The sequence below is a fragment of the Atractosteus spatula genome, chromosome 22 (genome assembly GCF_055471065.1).
Source record: "Atractosteus spatula isolate fAtrSpa1 chromosome 22, fAtrSpa1.hap1, whole genome shotgun sequence".
In the NCBI taxonomy this organism is placed as follows: Eukaryota; Metazoa; Chordata; class Actinopteri; order Semionotiformes; family Lepisosteidae; genus Atractosteus; species Atractosteus spatula.
The window spans coordinates 12,162,488-12,176,690 of record NC_142727.1 but is presented as its reverse complement, the minus strand read 5'-3'; the positions used below and the strand labels follow the sequence as shown (position 1 = coordinate 12,176,690).

At 38.7% G+C, this 14,203-nt stretch overlaps 1 protein-coding gene across 9 annotated transcripts in view; it reads left to right on the top strand.

The window, feature by feature from the left end:
• LOC148816834 (neural cell adhesion molecule 1-like) overlaps positions 1 to 14,203 on the top strand; it is a 246,055-nt gene that overhangs the window by 176,522 nt on the left and 55,330 nt on the right. For 5 of the 9 annotated variants that reach the window (XM_088939428.1, XM_088939426.1, XM_088939430.1 and 2 more), the window contains one exon: positions 9,575 to 9,604. The exons of the other annotated variants lie outside the window; for them this stretch is intronic. In XM_088939428.1, coding sequence (XP_088795554.1) covers positions 9,575 to 9,604 — 30 coding nt within the window. The remainder of the gene's footprint in view (positions 1 to 9,574; positions 9,605 to 14,203) is intronic. 9 annotated transcript variants of the gene reach the window in all.

The window sequence follows — 14,203 nt, the reverse complement described above, 5'->3', positions numbered from 1 at the left end:
CAGGGCAATGAGTATATCTGGAGAATATGACGTTAAGTTAGTGCTGTAGGAGTAAGACACTAGTATTTACATTACCTCCCTGGAGAAGTAACTGAGGTCAGTTTAATATGAGACAGAAATCCTGTTCTACTGATCCATTCAGTTTTCCCAATGTTATCATCATAATAGGACCAACCATGTTGTTAAGAATTCTTCCAGAGACAGAGATACTATATAATGCATGCTACAGATTCATACATTTTCAGAGAATGAAACTTCCAAGTTTCATTCACTTTAATACAGATTCAGCATTTTTATGTGGTGCAGCTGCAGTCCTCTTCTGTTTCAACTTGTCCTTGAAACCCAGCACATGTTTAATGCAGAGCTGCTTTTCTTAAATCCCAGGAATAAGGTTTGGACAGCACAGTTCCTGTTAAGGAAATCTTTATACAGTCAACAAAAAATAATGGCTGGGTGCATGTGGCCCCTTTAGAGAATTTTGCACATGATATACAGTATGGAAGAGTCTCGCTGCAAGGAATTAGAGGATGTGTTTAAATTGGTAAAAACATTTTTTCCGACAATAAGTCAGTCTGATACATCAGCAATGAATAGACCTTAGGCAGCAATGCAGCCTGTATGGATGAAAAAAATCCTCCTTTATTTAAAATATTAAGCTTTTTTGTACAGTTTTTAATTAATCAAATAAGGAGCTTTCATTTTTTGTATGGATTCATTTGTTGAGGTAAATGGGGCTGGAGAAGTAGAGGGCTTGTCTAATCTTGTGTCACACATATTGACCTTCAGCACTGCATATCAGGGGAATATTAAAATAAACACCAAACAGGGGCTGCTACAGTACGCCTTTCAGAAAGGTTGAAAACTACAGTAGCAGCGCTTGCTGAAATAAAAACAAAGGAGATAAGGGCTGCCTGAGCTGGGAAGGGTGATGTAAGAAAGCAGTATAATTAGGACCCAGACCTAGTGGGTCTTTAAACTTTTGCCTTATTTGTTGGAAGCTGTGTGTTTTTTCGTCTCAGGCTCTCAGGCAGTGGGAGAGAGCTCTGTCCTCCTGTGCCACACAGAGCTCCACTGTGTTCATGAGCTTCCGGTGGATCAGTGCCAGACCTCCAGATTCATTTGTGCCTCCAAAGACACCAGCAAGTGAATGGCAGACTGTCTTCAGTTAGCACAGGACAAAATTAGTATGGGGAACAAGATATTTATTTCGAGATGAGTTGCTATGGAGAGTGGTCTGATGGCAGAGAGAAATGGTCAAGTTCTGATTTTCTTTTTTATTCTTTTGTTACGCTCTACAAGAAGCCCCCCTACCATGACCCTTCTGTCTCTGATAGGCCAGGGCATGTCATACTTCGTTTTTAGCGTGGAGATTGTAAGAAAATGGTTATCTAAATTACTGCTGACTAAAGGGCTTGCAAACAATGGAAATGGCGTCTTTTCCTTATCATTGTTCTTTTTTGGGGGGGAGTTTATTTCATTGTCACCTTTTGGTGGTGTTGTTTCTATGTCTCTGGTACATCGTGTGTGCATACAGCTCCACATTTTTTTTTATTGTTTTATCCTTTATACTGTATAACCAGATGTGCCAATTGGGAATACATTTTCATTTGCGATAACAACCTGGAGAGTTACCCATGTATACAGCATGGCATCTTATTGGAGCGCCTTGCTCAAGGGCATTTCGACAGTGCCCACTCGGGATTTGAACTCCTGACCCACCAGTCCAGATCTCCAGAGTTCAGAGCCCTAAACACTACTGCTCACTGTTGCTATATAGGCTTTTTTTCCACCTTGAAATTGAGGATTTGGGCACTGTTCAGAGTAAAGAAGTGGAATTTAAAAAATATGTGCACAGCAGAACATGCTGGCAGAACCACAGCTATGAAACATTTTTTTTATATACCAGAATGCAGATGCAAACTGCTGAAGTGAGAAAAACTCTTTTGCCTAATTGACCAGTTCAGGTTAGCGTTGTCCCCAAGCAAATGAAACCGACAGTATTGCTCACTGTGTGACAATCATTTATACCTTAGTGCCTAAAAGTTGTGCTGTTTTAGTCTTGTATTGGGGGATGGATAGATACAAAATGGCATTACAATTGAGTAGCATCTCCATCTGTGAGTAGGCACCAAGGCAGCTTAAAGCAGCAACAGAGAATGCAATCTCTTTTAATTTGTGTTGAAACTTACTACTTAAGTGTCACAATCTGAAAAAAATACTTGAAAGCTGATCTCTCTCCAAAGTTGCTTGTCTTTTTTTCCCCACTGAAAATTCATTACACAAGATGAACCAAAATTCATTCATGCCTGCTATACCGCAACTGTACATGCCCTCATATTTTGTTTGTTTTTTGTGTCTTTGTTGTTCCTGTTAATTTAGTTTTTATGAATCTCTGTGACAGTGTACAGAAAAAACAAAATCAGGTTTGGAATGAATGCAGGATGGAGGTGGGGAGACTACAGGAACTTGGCATAAAAACTATCCTTTTCTCAAAAATCAAGGCAATGATAACATGTCAAACCAAACTGACAAAATATAAATTCTGAGTTGGACAAAGTTGAAGAGAAATGAAGGCATGCTTATATATTTATAAAATAATGGATGTGTGTGTTTCAACAGTTAAGCCACTGGTGCCTCATACACTAATCAGATGAGTACATTTTCATATGAAGAAAAAGATAATAATTCTAACAAAAGTGTATGCACAGTTGCCTACACATTCTTTAAAGAGTTCAGCTTTTGCTAGTTTACAATAACAATCTTGTGTTTTGCAGTACTGTGTACCATATTTTTCCCTGTAGTGGCGTAATCTGGCCTGTAAAATAATTCTGTTGTGCTTGACTAGAGGTCTCACTTGTCTGAAGTACACTGAAAATATCTTGTCTCTAACACACTGAAAGTCTCTTTGGAGTGAGAGACATTTACTTAAGACTGCTCATTTACTTCAATGAAATCTCTGAGCTACACTACTGGTCTTTTACTGGACCTTGCATTTTTGTGAAACTGACATATTTCTTGACCAGTGGCAGGAATTTCTCTACAGTTGACAGCTAAAAGAGTAAGTTCTGTAAGATGCCAAGAGCAAAATGGAGAGAGAAAATGGAAAGAAAAAAATTGACCCTATTGTTTTGCTCTACAAGTAATCCATCTTGAAATGATAGATACTTTTTTTCTCATAGAGAATAAAATACTTTCTCTGACAGTATCTCACGTGAGTTCCCATGTTCTGTATCACACATTTTGTTCATTCATCATCCAACCGTGGCCTATCCAGCTCGAAAATAATGCAGTTTCTGGAAAAGCTGGATTCACGCCCAGATCAGCATTAAAATTCAGTGGTAAATTACTGACTTGGTGCTTGGGCTGTTTCTGCAGTATGGATGTCTTCATTCACCTTGCCACAGAGCATTGGGTTGGAATTGCCAGCTAGCAGCCAGATTGAAGTTTTGATTAAATTAACACTCAATATATAATTAGTTACGTATCAAGTATAATGGGTAGTCGTTTTGGTCAAATTCCATTTAATTGATTAAAGAGGAAAAATAATTGACAGACAAATTTCACTGAAAGACTAGGAATTGCTTTTAACTACGATGTATTAGGCTTGGATATGTTGCTTTAATTTCCCTAAAAACAGTTTAAGGGGAGTGCTTTTTGACACTTGTGCAAATCAATTACAATAATTGCAACTTTAAAAAACTGACTTTTTGTGAAGTGAAGTTTAGGAGTTTGAACAACTACAGTCTTACTAACATTCTCACAGATACTAACTTCACTTTCTGTGAACCTGGATATTATATAGATGCTGATAGTGAAACAGGGTGTTGTTTCATAGCATTGATAAATGTTATTTCTTTCTGTTAGGTATAGGCATAATAGTGTGAAAATGGCTGCAGAAAAGCATTTACCATATGAATTTGAAATAATCTGTTTTGGCATGGCAGAAAAAACTGTCACAGTATATGTTCCATATTCATAGCATCGTTTATCACTGGCACATTTTCATTGTCATCTGCTTTTTATGTCTTTCTTATTTATCAGTGTTGTGGGTATTTTTAATGTCAGCAGTATTTTTAATATAATCATGCACATTAACATGTATATTCATGATACCTGGAAAAGACTTATAGGCAATATTATTTAATATTTAAAGAAAATGAGCCATGAATGTAACAACCTATTAGTGTTATTGCTATCCCCCTATCATTTTAACCAGCCTATTTTAAAATAATCGATTGGAAAAATGGGGAGCACAGACATGCCAATCAGATAATGGTAGGGATAGACCTTGGTACTGCATCTGAATCACCTAAACAAATAAAATGGAAAGTGAGACAATTCAATTTTAATGGAAGTTACAATTTTTACAGAATGATTTTTAGGAGCAGGTGAGTTGTTAAATAATAAGCATTTTGCCATTGAAATTAAATTGAGATGAGTAATAATTTAAACCACAATTTAAAATGTGATCTATATTAAGAATACAGATTTTTAATGCTTATCGAGATTGCTGAGAGCATTATATGAGTCAGTGATTTGTTGGCTTGCTTAAGGTTAAGTGTAATTGAATCATTTATAATTAGCTGAAAGGCACTTTTTTGTAAGAAACAACACGCAGAGTCTGCTGTTCTTACATAAAAGGCATCTAATCTTTAATGCTAAATTATTAAATTGTTCCCACCATACATAAAAAATGGAAAGACATTTGAATGTTTTGATCAGTTGTCAGCTTGCATTTTAGTCTGGGTGGCAGATCATTTATCTGTGCTGAAGTCTGTAAGGCAGCTGTGTTTGGAAAGTCACCTACCTCATTTTAACTCATCCTCTAAAAAGCTTGAAATGAACTCCAGCTATTGCTTTTCTTCTCATTTCAATTAATCACATCCTATCCTTCTTTAAATATGTCATGCTACATCTTACATTTAATAGCACTCACTTTATGAAAGCGCTTAAGAGTATACTGTATGCTATTATCTATGTCCTCTCAATATCTAGTCCCCAGATTACTGGACTTCGTACTGTGCAGCAAAAATCAAGATTTGTCCAATTGGAAGTGCCTGTAGTTGTTGTGGCTTAAGAGCAGTGTCAGTTTTATTTTTGTGAAGATATATCTCATGAAGTTGAATTAAAAAAAACCTGAGTGGTAATGTCTTTTTCTTTCCTAAAATGTACCAAAGTACATTTTGCATTTGCTACAACTTCCACAGCCTCAGCTCTTACTTGTAATGGTACAGTAACTGCTCAAATTTCATCCGCCATTATCAATATAACACGAGAAGAAAAGAAGCTGCCGTCTTTGTTTGTCAGTGGACTAGCGTCCCATCCAGGATGTAGTAATGCCTGGTGCGCTTTGCTGCCGAGATGGGCTCTGAGTTAAATTGTCCCCTCCCAGGAGTGAGCGGTATTCTGATAACAGCTAGATGTGAGAGACAGTTGTCTTCAAGACTGATAAGAATCTCAAGGATTTATCAGACTTTCCAATGCTGCTGTCGAGGACTTCGGCATTAATCTGTTTGGGAACTGCCACACCTTCCTGACTGCACACATAGATTGTGGAAACAACATCTCTAAACCTGACATCAGCCCAGTGAAGTGTCCCAGGCTCCTACAAGCAATAACGTAGTTCAATACCTGAATTTCAGAACTTTGCCAGATGCACTTTTATGTATAATAATACAGTAATCCTTTGACAACCACAAGGGATACATTCCTGAAACCCTCACGGCAGGTAAATTTGCAGTTGGTAAACTTAAAAACAGAAACTGGAACCGAATTCACAAATCAGCCTATGAAAGATCTTATTCTTTTTTTCACCTTCCATAATTGAATAAAAAACCCCAGAATAAAGTGACATGTAATGGATCTCAACAAAAAAACACACACACACATACTTTCAATATCATATCCTAAAAATAAATTGTGAAAAAAAAGACAAATATTTTTTAATATTCTTATCAATCAGGCTTACGCTTCTTAAAAAGGCCTTTAGCCAGTTTCATTAGCACTGAAGACCTGATCAGTTAAATCGCCTTTTTCATCAATCAGCTTCTTTAGTTTGGCAGGAAACTTGGATGCTGCCTCCCCTGCTAACTTCAACTTAGGTAGTCTGTAATGCTTTTTAAAGTCATCGAACCACCCTTTGGTGGCATCAAGCTTTTCAGTCTCCCTGTCCTGGACTTTACACACAGTGCTTGTGAATTTTCTTATCCCTATCACATGTGATACTCAGAGGCATTTTTGCAATGCTCAGATCACGTGGTACAAAACAACATTGTTCTGATAGCTGCCTTCTTTTTCTTAACTGTGCGAACTGTGTGTTCATTAACAATAAATCTGCAAACAGCGCTATTGCTTTGACCTTCTCACCACTTATCAAGACTTGTATTTTAACCTTTTATTTCATCTAGAGATATTGCTGATCTTGAGCACTTAGCAATGCCAGGTTCTTCACCTTTTCTCATAAGCTTAGGAGCCATTCTAACTGCTTATTTAACTATTGTATGCAACAGATACGCAGCCTATCAAGCACTTTTTTTCTTCTAAGCTCATCACAGATCTAGATCGCTTAGCAACACTGGACTCTTCTGAGGATGCTGTCAGACCCACTCCCACCAGAGCTGGAGGTCATGCTAGAGTCGTCACAGCAACCAGCAGAGCTTCAGCTAGGCCTGTCAATCAAACGGTTGCTGTGGCTACGTGCTCTAGCTGGAGATCTGTTCCACCTACACACTATTAACCTCCATACCTGTCTCATGGGGAGCAGGTTATTTAAGATCAGGCTTCGCATCACACCAGTGCTCAGTCTTACTTTTCCATTCTCAAACCTTGGTGTTCTCAACTTTGTTTTACCTCTGGATTTGACCACACTTCTCTTTAAAAGTTTGAATTTCCCCATTGTGTTTTCTCAATGGAAATTGCAACTGAAAATTGCAGTGCAAAACTGCAGGTTACGCCATGGCACAGGTGCAGCAGGCTTTTCCTACGCTCCGCATGTCCTTCAGTTTCTGCTCCCATGGTAGCCCACCCCACCTAGCTATAGCACTGAAGAGCTTCAGATTCGCCCTCCTCACCTCTTTTCTGGTGTTATTTCATGTAGTCGTGGCTTTCACACCCAGTGCGATATTGTTTTATTTTTTTCTATGCAACCATCGTCTTTTTCTGCTGGCCGGGAAATGTGGCGTACATAATCTCTTCGCTTAGTGGGGAAGCCTTGATCTGGGTTCAGTTTCGGACATGTGGGTGGAAAAATGAAGAGGCCTGCAGAGATTTGAAGTCACTGATCAGTCTTGCCACTGGACTGGACATTTGTCTCTGTGAGAGACGGTGTGAGAAATGTCACAACACCTCCGTTGAGCCTGTGACTGCCATCGTGACTCCCCCTGCTGGCAGCTGGCCTCGAATTCCTCCTACAGCTGGGGCCTTTGGTGAGAAGGAGCCAATGCAGACTGGCCAGGCCAGACTCACTTTCCAGACAGAATCTCCAGTCACTCCCTGGGGTTGTGCATCTATGATGGAGGCAAGGGACACCTCTGCAACAACTGCCCAGAGCTCCGGGTAAAACGCCCCAGCTTGGTAAGGAGGGGGTCGCATCCTCTCCACTTTCTCCTGAGCACTTTATTGTCCTGGTCCTTTTGTCTGGAATTCGCATCACACTCACGTGCATGCTTTTGTCGACTCTGGAGAAGCTGGGAATTTCGTTGACATTGGATTAGCAAACCACTTGGGAATACAATTGGACTTGTGTCCTAATCATTCTAACGTGCAAGTCCTGGACAGCCAGCCTATCAGCGCTGGAGTAATTAAAAAAAACTGACCATTTCTTTCTGCCTCACCATCGGTCATGTCATCTTGAATCATCTCCCTCTTATTTGGGACTCCTGCTCTTCTGGGGTTTCATTGGCTGTTGTGAAGCCACACTCACATTGACTAGAACATTGGCTTTAACAAAACTCACCACTTGGAGTCCTGCTTGCCACGAAGAGGGCATCCCAACTCCTCTTACAGTAGCTGCAACCGAAATCACCCCAGGTCAGCTGCCAGCCATTCAACTAGACCTGTCAATCAGACGGTTGCTATGACTATGTGTTCTGGCAGGAGATCCCTTCCACCTACACACTATTAACCTCCACCTTAAATAACCTGTCTCATGGGGAGCTGGTTCTTTGAGATTAGGTTCTGCATCATGTTGGCGCTCAGTCTAAGAGTGCCTTTCTCAAGCCTGTTTTACTTCCAGATTTGACCTTGCTTGGCTTTGACTTACTACCACTTACTTCCCTCTCCTGCCTGTCTGCTTGCTTACCACGCCAGCCTGCCTGTCTGCTTGCTAACCACGCCAGCCTGCCTGTCTGCTGGCTAACCACGCCCGCCTGCCTGTCTGCTTGCTTGCTTGCCTCCTTGTCCACCTGCATTTAGGTTCTTTTCGTGGCCCTGGCTTACTGCTCAACTCAGGTATGAGCAGTGCTTACAAGGGCTTGATCAGTTGCGTGAGGGGCTAAGCAGTAGTGCCGTTGTTTAGTGTAAATGAATCCACAGTTCATGCAATAAAGGAAAGCAGGGAAGTTATCAGAGTGACTGCAAAAATTGGAACAGCAATGTCGCTGCTCCGCAAGGCCTCGCGCTGTACATGCCACGTGACCTGATCTACGTTTGAGTGATAATGGTAAGAATTATGTTAGAAAGTTATTTAAAAACCGTCCACTAGCATTTCCAAAATATATTGTGGGTAAAAAAATATATTATAGGTGAAAAAATGATTAAATGATGTTAATAGGTTGAATCATGACTTCGGTTCCCCTAACCCTCTTTTTCCCCATAAGGTTTTAAGTTTACCAACCACAAATATATCACCCCCAAGGGTTTTCTGGAGCTACAATTGGCAAGGGATTACCATGTATTTACATAATTGGATATTTAATCAGCTATTATCATTGCAAACTGGGGCATGGTGCATCAGCATAATGATGAAATACATCTGTAAATCAAAAAAAGTCAAACTGAAATGTTTAGTAAAAGTAATGCACACTGATCTCCGAAATACAGCAAAGCACCCTTAAACTGAATTGTACTGGAGCAATCACAGCTGCATATCTGTAGTTTTCGCATTGGATGTTTCGGAAAGAATGCATTCAGGTTCGTAAAATTTGCTATTGCTGTGATGACCTGGACTCAGGCATATCAAAGTGTTTTCCACTATGTGAAATGTCAGTGTAAAATGCAAGCAGGTGGCTACTGTTGCTATGAAGAGCATATACAGTACATAGAGCACATATTTCATCTGAATGAGACCTTGTCAAAATGTAACAATTTTTAATTACAACTTTTAAAAATGTAAATGTTTGAATATGCTAATTAACATGTTTCTTTTTGTAATTAAAACACATGCATCTTTTTTAACATAAGCTCATTTCACTGGACTAGAACAGGTAAAACGTAAATTGTAAGTGCAGAATTGTGCATGTGCATCCTGTTGCAATGCATGACTTTAAACTGTCTGACCGAGGATTTGTTTTCTTAAGGATTCTTTTTTTTTTTGCCTTTTTTCTTTTGTGTTTTGTTTCTGTGTCTGTTTTCCCAGGCTTCATGGACTCGGCTCGAGAAACACGAGGTATGGCTACTAAACACGTAGCCAGACTCTATACAGTAGATACTAATATTAGAATGGAGCGGGGCCTATGTTACAATGGAATATGGTGTTGGCTTCTGGAGAACTGCTGTGCAAGACTGAGGACTGGCCAAGTTCAGCAGTAATAAATAAAACAGAAGGGGCGACATTTTAGAGTACCTCCCCCATTTCTGCCTTATGTTCCTTAACTGTAACTCGTGTTATTTGTTATTTGCTTCAAACCTTGTCACTCTAGGGTGAGTCCCAGTTGACTGTAGGAAAAGACAGGGTCGCTCTCTGTCCTTTTTCTGGCTATGGTGCTGGGAACACCCCTCACCTCTTTAACGGGAGTAAGCCACCACTTCATTCTGCTGTAACTATGGCCACAGTGCTCTAGAACTGCTTAGCTAAGGACTAACTGAATTAACCAGCTCGACATCACACTTCTGGGAAGTTGTTCAAGGACCTGTTTTTTGTATTAACAACAACAAACTGCATTAACAAGTTTCGTTTTTTGCGAAGAGGAGCAAATGAGGTTTTTTTTTTTAAAAAAAACAAATTGCATTTAAAGGCAATCATTTACAACATGTGAAAATCATAAGGTTTTTACAATTAGGGAGTTGACAGCACATGATCTTTTTTGAGGAACGGTTCTGTCTTCCATAACTTGTCAATACCTAAGAGATATGTTGCAACAGCAGACAATTGTTGCTCCACACGTTTTGGAGTATAACAGTAATGTACTGTATAACTGTTCTCAAAGCAGATTGGAACTGCTGTGTTTTAAACTACATATGCTAGGTAGGGAATGTTGGTTTTTTTCTTACTAGAAGAATAAAAGATCAATTGAGAAACTGGGTTCAGATCTGCAGTACTCTAGGTACTGATTTCTGGACGTTCTTGTGCTTGTTTTTCAATGGGAAGATTTGGATGTTTTACATTTTGTAGTCATATAAACCATACAGACTGAGAGTTTTATTTATTGAGCTGCTTTTGCTCACCAAGGGCTAGTAAGCTAATGTAATTTGCTTTTGTATTAATTATTCTTTTGTATTATTATCTATTTTACTTTGTAGTTCAGCAACATCCCATTGAGTTCACATTAATAATGTTTTTTCTCCTTTTGCTCATGTCGCCAGAAACAGATTAAAAGAAAATGCTTCCAATTAATTAAGCAGTACTTCTTAAACATAAAGCTTTGATTGCCTCATTCTTGTCTGGGATTCACAAATACATTACGTATTCAGGGTCTCACCTGCGTGTCAGTGGGAAGCCAAAATATGGATGAAAAAGAAGTCTTTTCAAGGATGACAAATCTTGAAATGCTTTACTACTAATTATTTGCTTTGGGGTTCAATAAAATGCCACGTAGCTCACTAGTTCTGCACTGCTTTTCAGTATTTTTCTGAGACATTCATTATTGTACTTTTTGAAGATAGTGTAGAATAGCAGGGAGAAACTGATGTGATAAAATTGCCCTATTTGTGTTAAAACAAAAGCAACTGAAAAAAGCTTTTTCCCTAGTGATGGCCTCTGATAAAACATTAAATTTAAATTAAATTAAAGGAATGTGGGGGGACTGCACTAGCTTTTATTCCTACGTGATAAATCTTACAATACCCGTAGAAGTAGTGACTTCGGATTTCTTAACATTCTGAAGGCTGCAGCAACTCAACAGTAATTGGATAAGTGTAATGCTGAATCTTAATTTATTTGTTGTTTTTGTCCTCTGTTGATTGCTAGGTTTGCATATCAATTGCGATGAAAGAAAATGTGAAAATAGCTCGGAAATAAAGAACATTTCAGACGAGCAGAGAATTTTTACAGCTGCAGTCTTCCCAGGTTATCATTCACAGTTCAAAAAAGTCGACATATATCAGTCGCAAATGGCTGATCTCATGCAAAAAATAAAAGCCTTAAAATTTATCCTGAGTGGAAATTCTGTGCTTTCACGAAAGCACGTATTGTTGTTGATACAGCAAGGACACATGACAAAGTGACAAGGACGAAGGCAGGTTTTCAGCGGATGTTTTTTTTTTTTCGTATTTCACCATTTCTCGTAACTTACCAAAATTAACTCGCGTGATTTTGTTTTTGAATAAGTTCCAACAGTGTAATGAATGCTGGGTGTTTAAGGCAAGAAAGGAGAGAAGGGTGATTTACGTGGGGGAGGTTTACAAGTATAGCTTTTTGTTGCCACGCTGCACTTTGTGAAAAATAGATTTTCTCCCCCTCAGGAAAATAACGGACGTAACAAAAAAGGTTGCGTTTCTGCTCCATAATGGGATAATTGCTGTTTTTCCAAACTGACACCGTAATCTTACTTCATTTTGTGTAATGGCTTTTAATCTAAGCTCCCTTACTAATGCACATCACAGCTGACTGTTAGTGCAGTTGGATCCAGAGCACCCTGACTTGGGTAACATTACTGGACGTTGCCTTTTCAAAGGGTGTTGGACAACCTGTTGAAATGATAGGATGTGTCACTGAGATTGTGTGTTAAAATATAAACTATAAAGTTTTCTTACATGGATAAATCTTGTATGGATAGCCTAATGTATTGTTTCCTTAGGCTTTTTATGAGCAAAATGTTCATGCTGAAAATGTTTGATAGGATTCACTAGGTGTGAGGATAATGGAGGAACAAAAAAAATGTTAGCAAAATTTTGAATGAAGACGTCCGAGTTACATTGAAACAAAAATATTCAGAACTTGTGTCCAACTGTAAAGTAAACCCATATTCAGTGCCAACTAACTTAAATGGCATAAAATGTATCTCAGGTTTTTTTTTTTGCCAGACGATCATTGATAACGCTCCTGTACAACTCTGAGATGAACATGCCCAATTTTTAATTACAAATTTGATTGTTGCCAAAAGGGTTTTGTCATATTGTTCTGCTAAGCAAACCTTTTAGATAGGTACTAGTCTCTTCCAATTTGTAATGTTGTGACTTAACTTGATTTACATAATGAATATAGCAGTGACATAATTTATGACACTGAGCCTCTGGGATCTAGCATGTGGTTTTGTACATATATGCGCTGAAACTCTGTAGTCCAGTGACAGGATTTCCATAGGTTTAAGTGATGGTATAATTCCACACCATTTAATCCTTGATTCTGTAACGTGGACCTGTTGAAAGAGAACGGTCTGCCTGTAATAGGAAGGCATTATTAATCTTTCCATGTGACACTGGGATCATGCAATGTTTTTGTTATTTTCTCCAACTCAGTGAATCCTTCCTTCCTAGTAATGAGGACAAATTGGAAAAAGGTGGCAGAAGAGGAATCAGCTGTTTCTTATTTAAACTTGCAACTTTAAAAAGCCCTGCTGTAGAATGAGTTTCTTTGTGTGTGTATGTGGCCACACTTGCTCTTTAGGTTTTTTTTTATTTTGTAACATTAGAAGGCAAATACTCAATTTGTGTGACATTTGCATGTTCTTAGTTTTCAAGGGGAATGGGGAGTGGGGATTGGTCCTTATACCTACTGTACTAATGGGCAACGGGACTAGAGAGAAACAGAACTGAGCTCGATGGGCCAAATGACTTAATCTTATCTGTGGCCTTCCTGATATTTTTCTTTTCACTTGTTAGCAATCCGTGTATGAAAGCATTTGGCAGAGACTGCTTTGTGACATACCGACATGTTTGTGGATTGAAATTTCTCGGTTAGGTGGTGATTTGTGGTCCAAACCCCCTGACAGTGTTACTCCCCACAGTTCAGTAGGTTGTGACTCTGCTTAAACTAAGTTTAAAAAATTGAATTGATTTTGTGTCAAGCATTCGCTATATTCTTCTTTTCAATAAACAGGGTTCCATTTGACCAACGTAGTTTTGAGAGAGAACTAGAATGCTTAGCCTCAACACAGATGCCTTTTCACAAGCTGAGAATGGGTCCAAGTTTCGACTTTATATTTACATGATCAGGGGGTCATTTTCTGGTCATTTGACAAAAGCTGTAGAGTTAACCTCTTAAAACTGGGAACTGTTGTAGTGTAGAGTGAAGGTCAGTTTCGCAGCTGGCTCTGATGAAGAAATTGATTTGTGCATAACACTAGACAATAAGAGAAGGCTGGCAGCTATACCAAATGAAAAAAAAAGATGTAATTTCAGTGTTGTCACAGAAGTAAATGAATGACGGTCATTTCAACAGATCGTGCTTTGTCAAATAGGAATAAAGTGTGCCAACGGTATTTAGGATTCGGAAGCGATGAATATCTGGCCTTACACACTACATATATATTTTCTGATTATTTAAATGTCATGGCAGAAGGCCATTTTTAAAATAGCTGTATCTCATGGCACCATTAGTCTTTATCGTGTTTTATTAATACGTTTTGTAGTAGTGAACACTCAACAAAAGGCTTTGATTTTTTTATACCTCAGAAGGTGATACTGTAGCCAGAACATTAACCCTCTATTTCCTGAAGATAATTTGACTTTACCGATAATGTTAGTAAGCTAGGGGATTTAGGTGGACCGTTCCTGTTTATAATATATTAGAAATGGTAGTTCTGTGTTTTTTCATTGCAGTAGCACCAAAGTGTTCTGATGCGTCTACTTTTAATTATATGGAAAATAATATTTTTTGTTACAATCC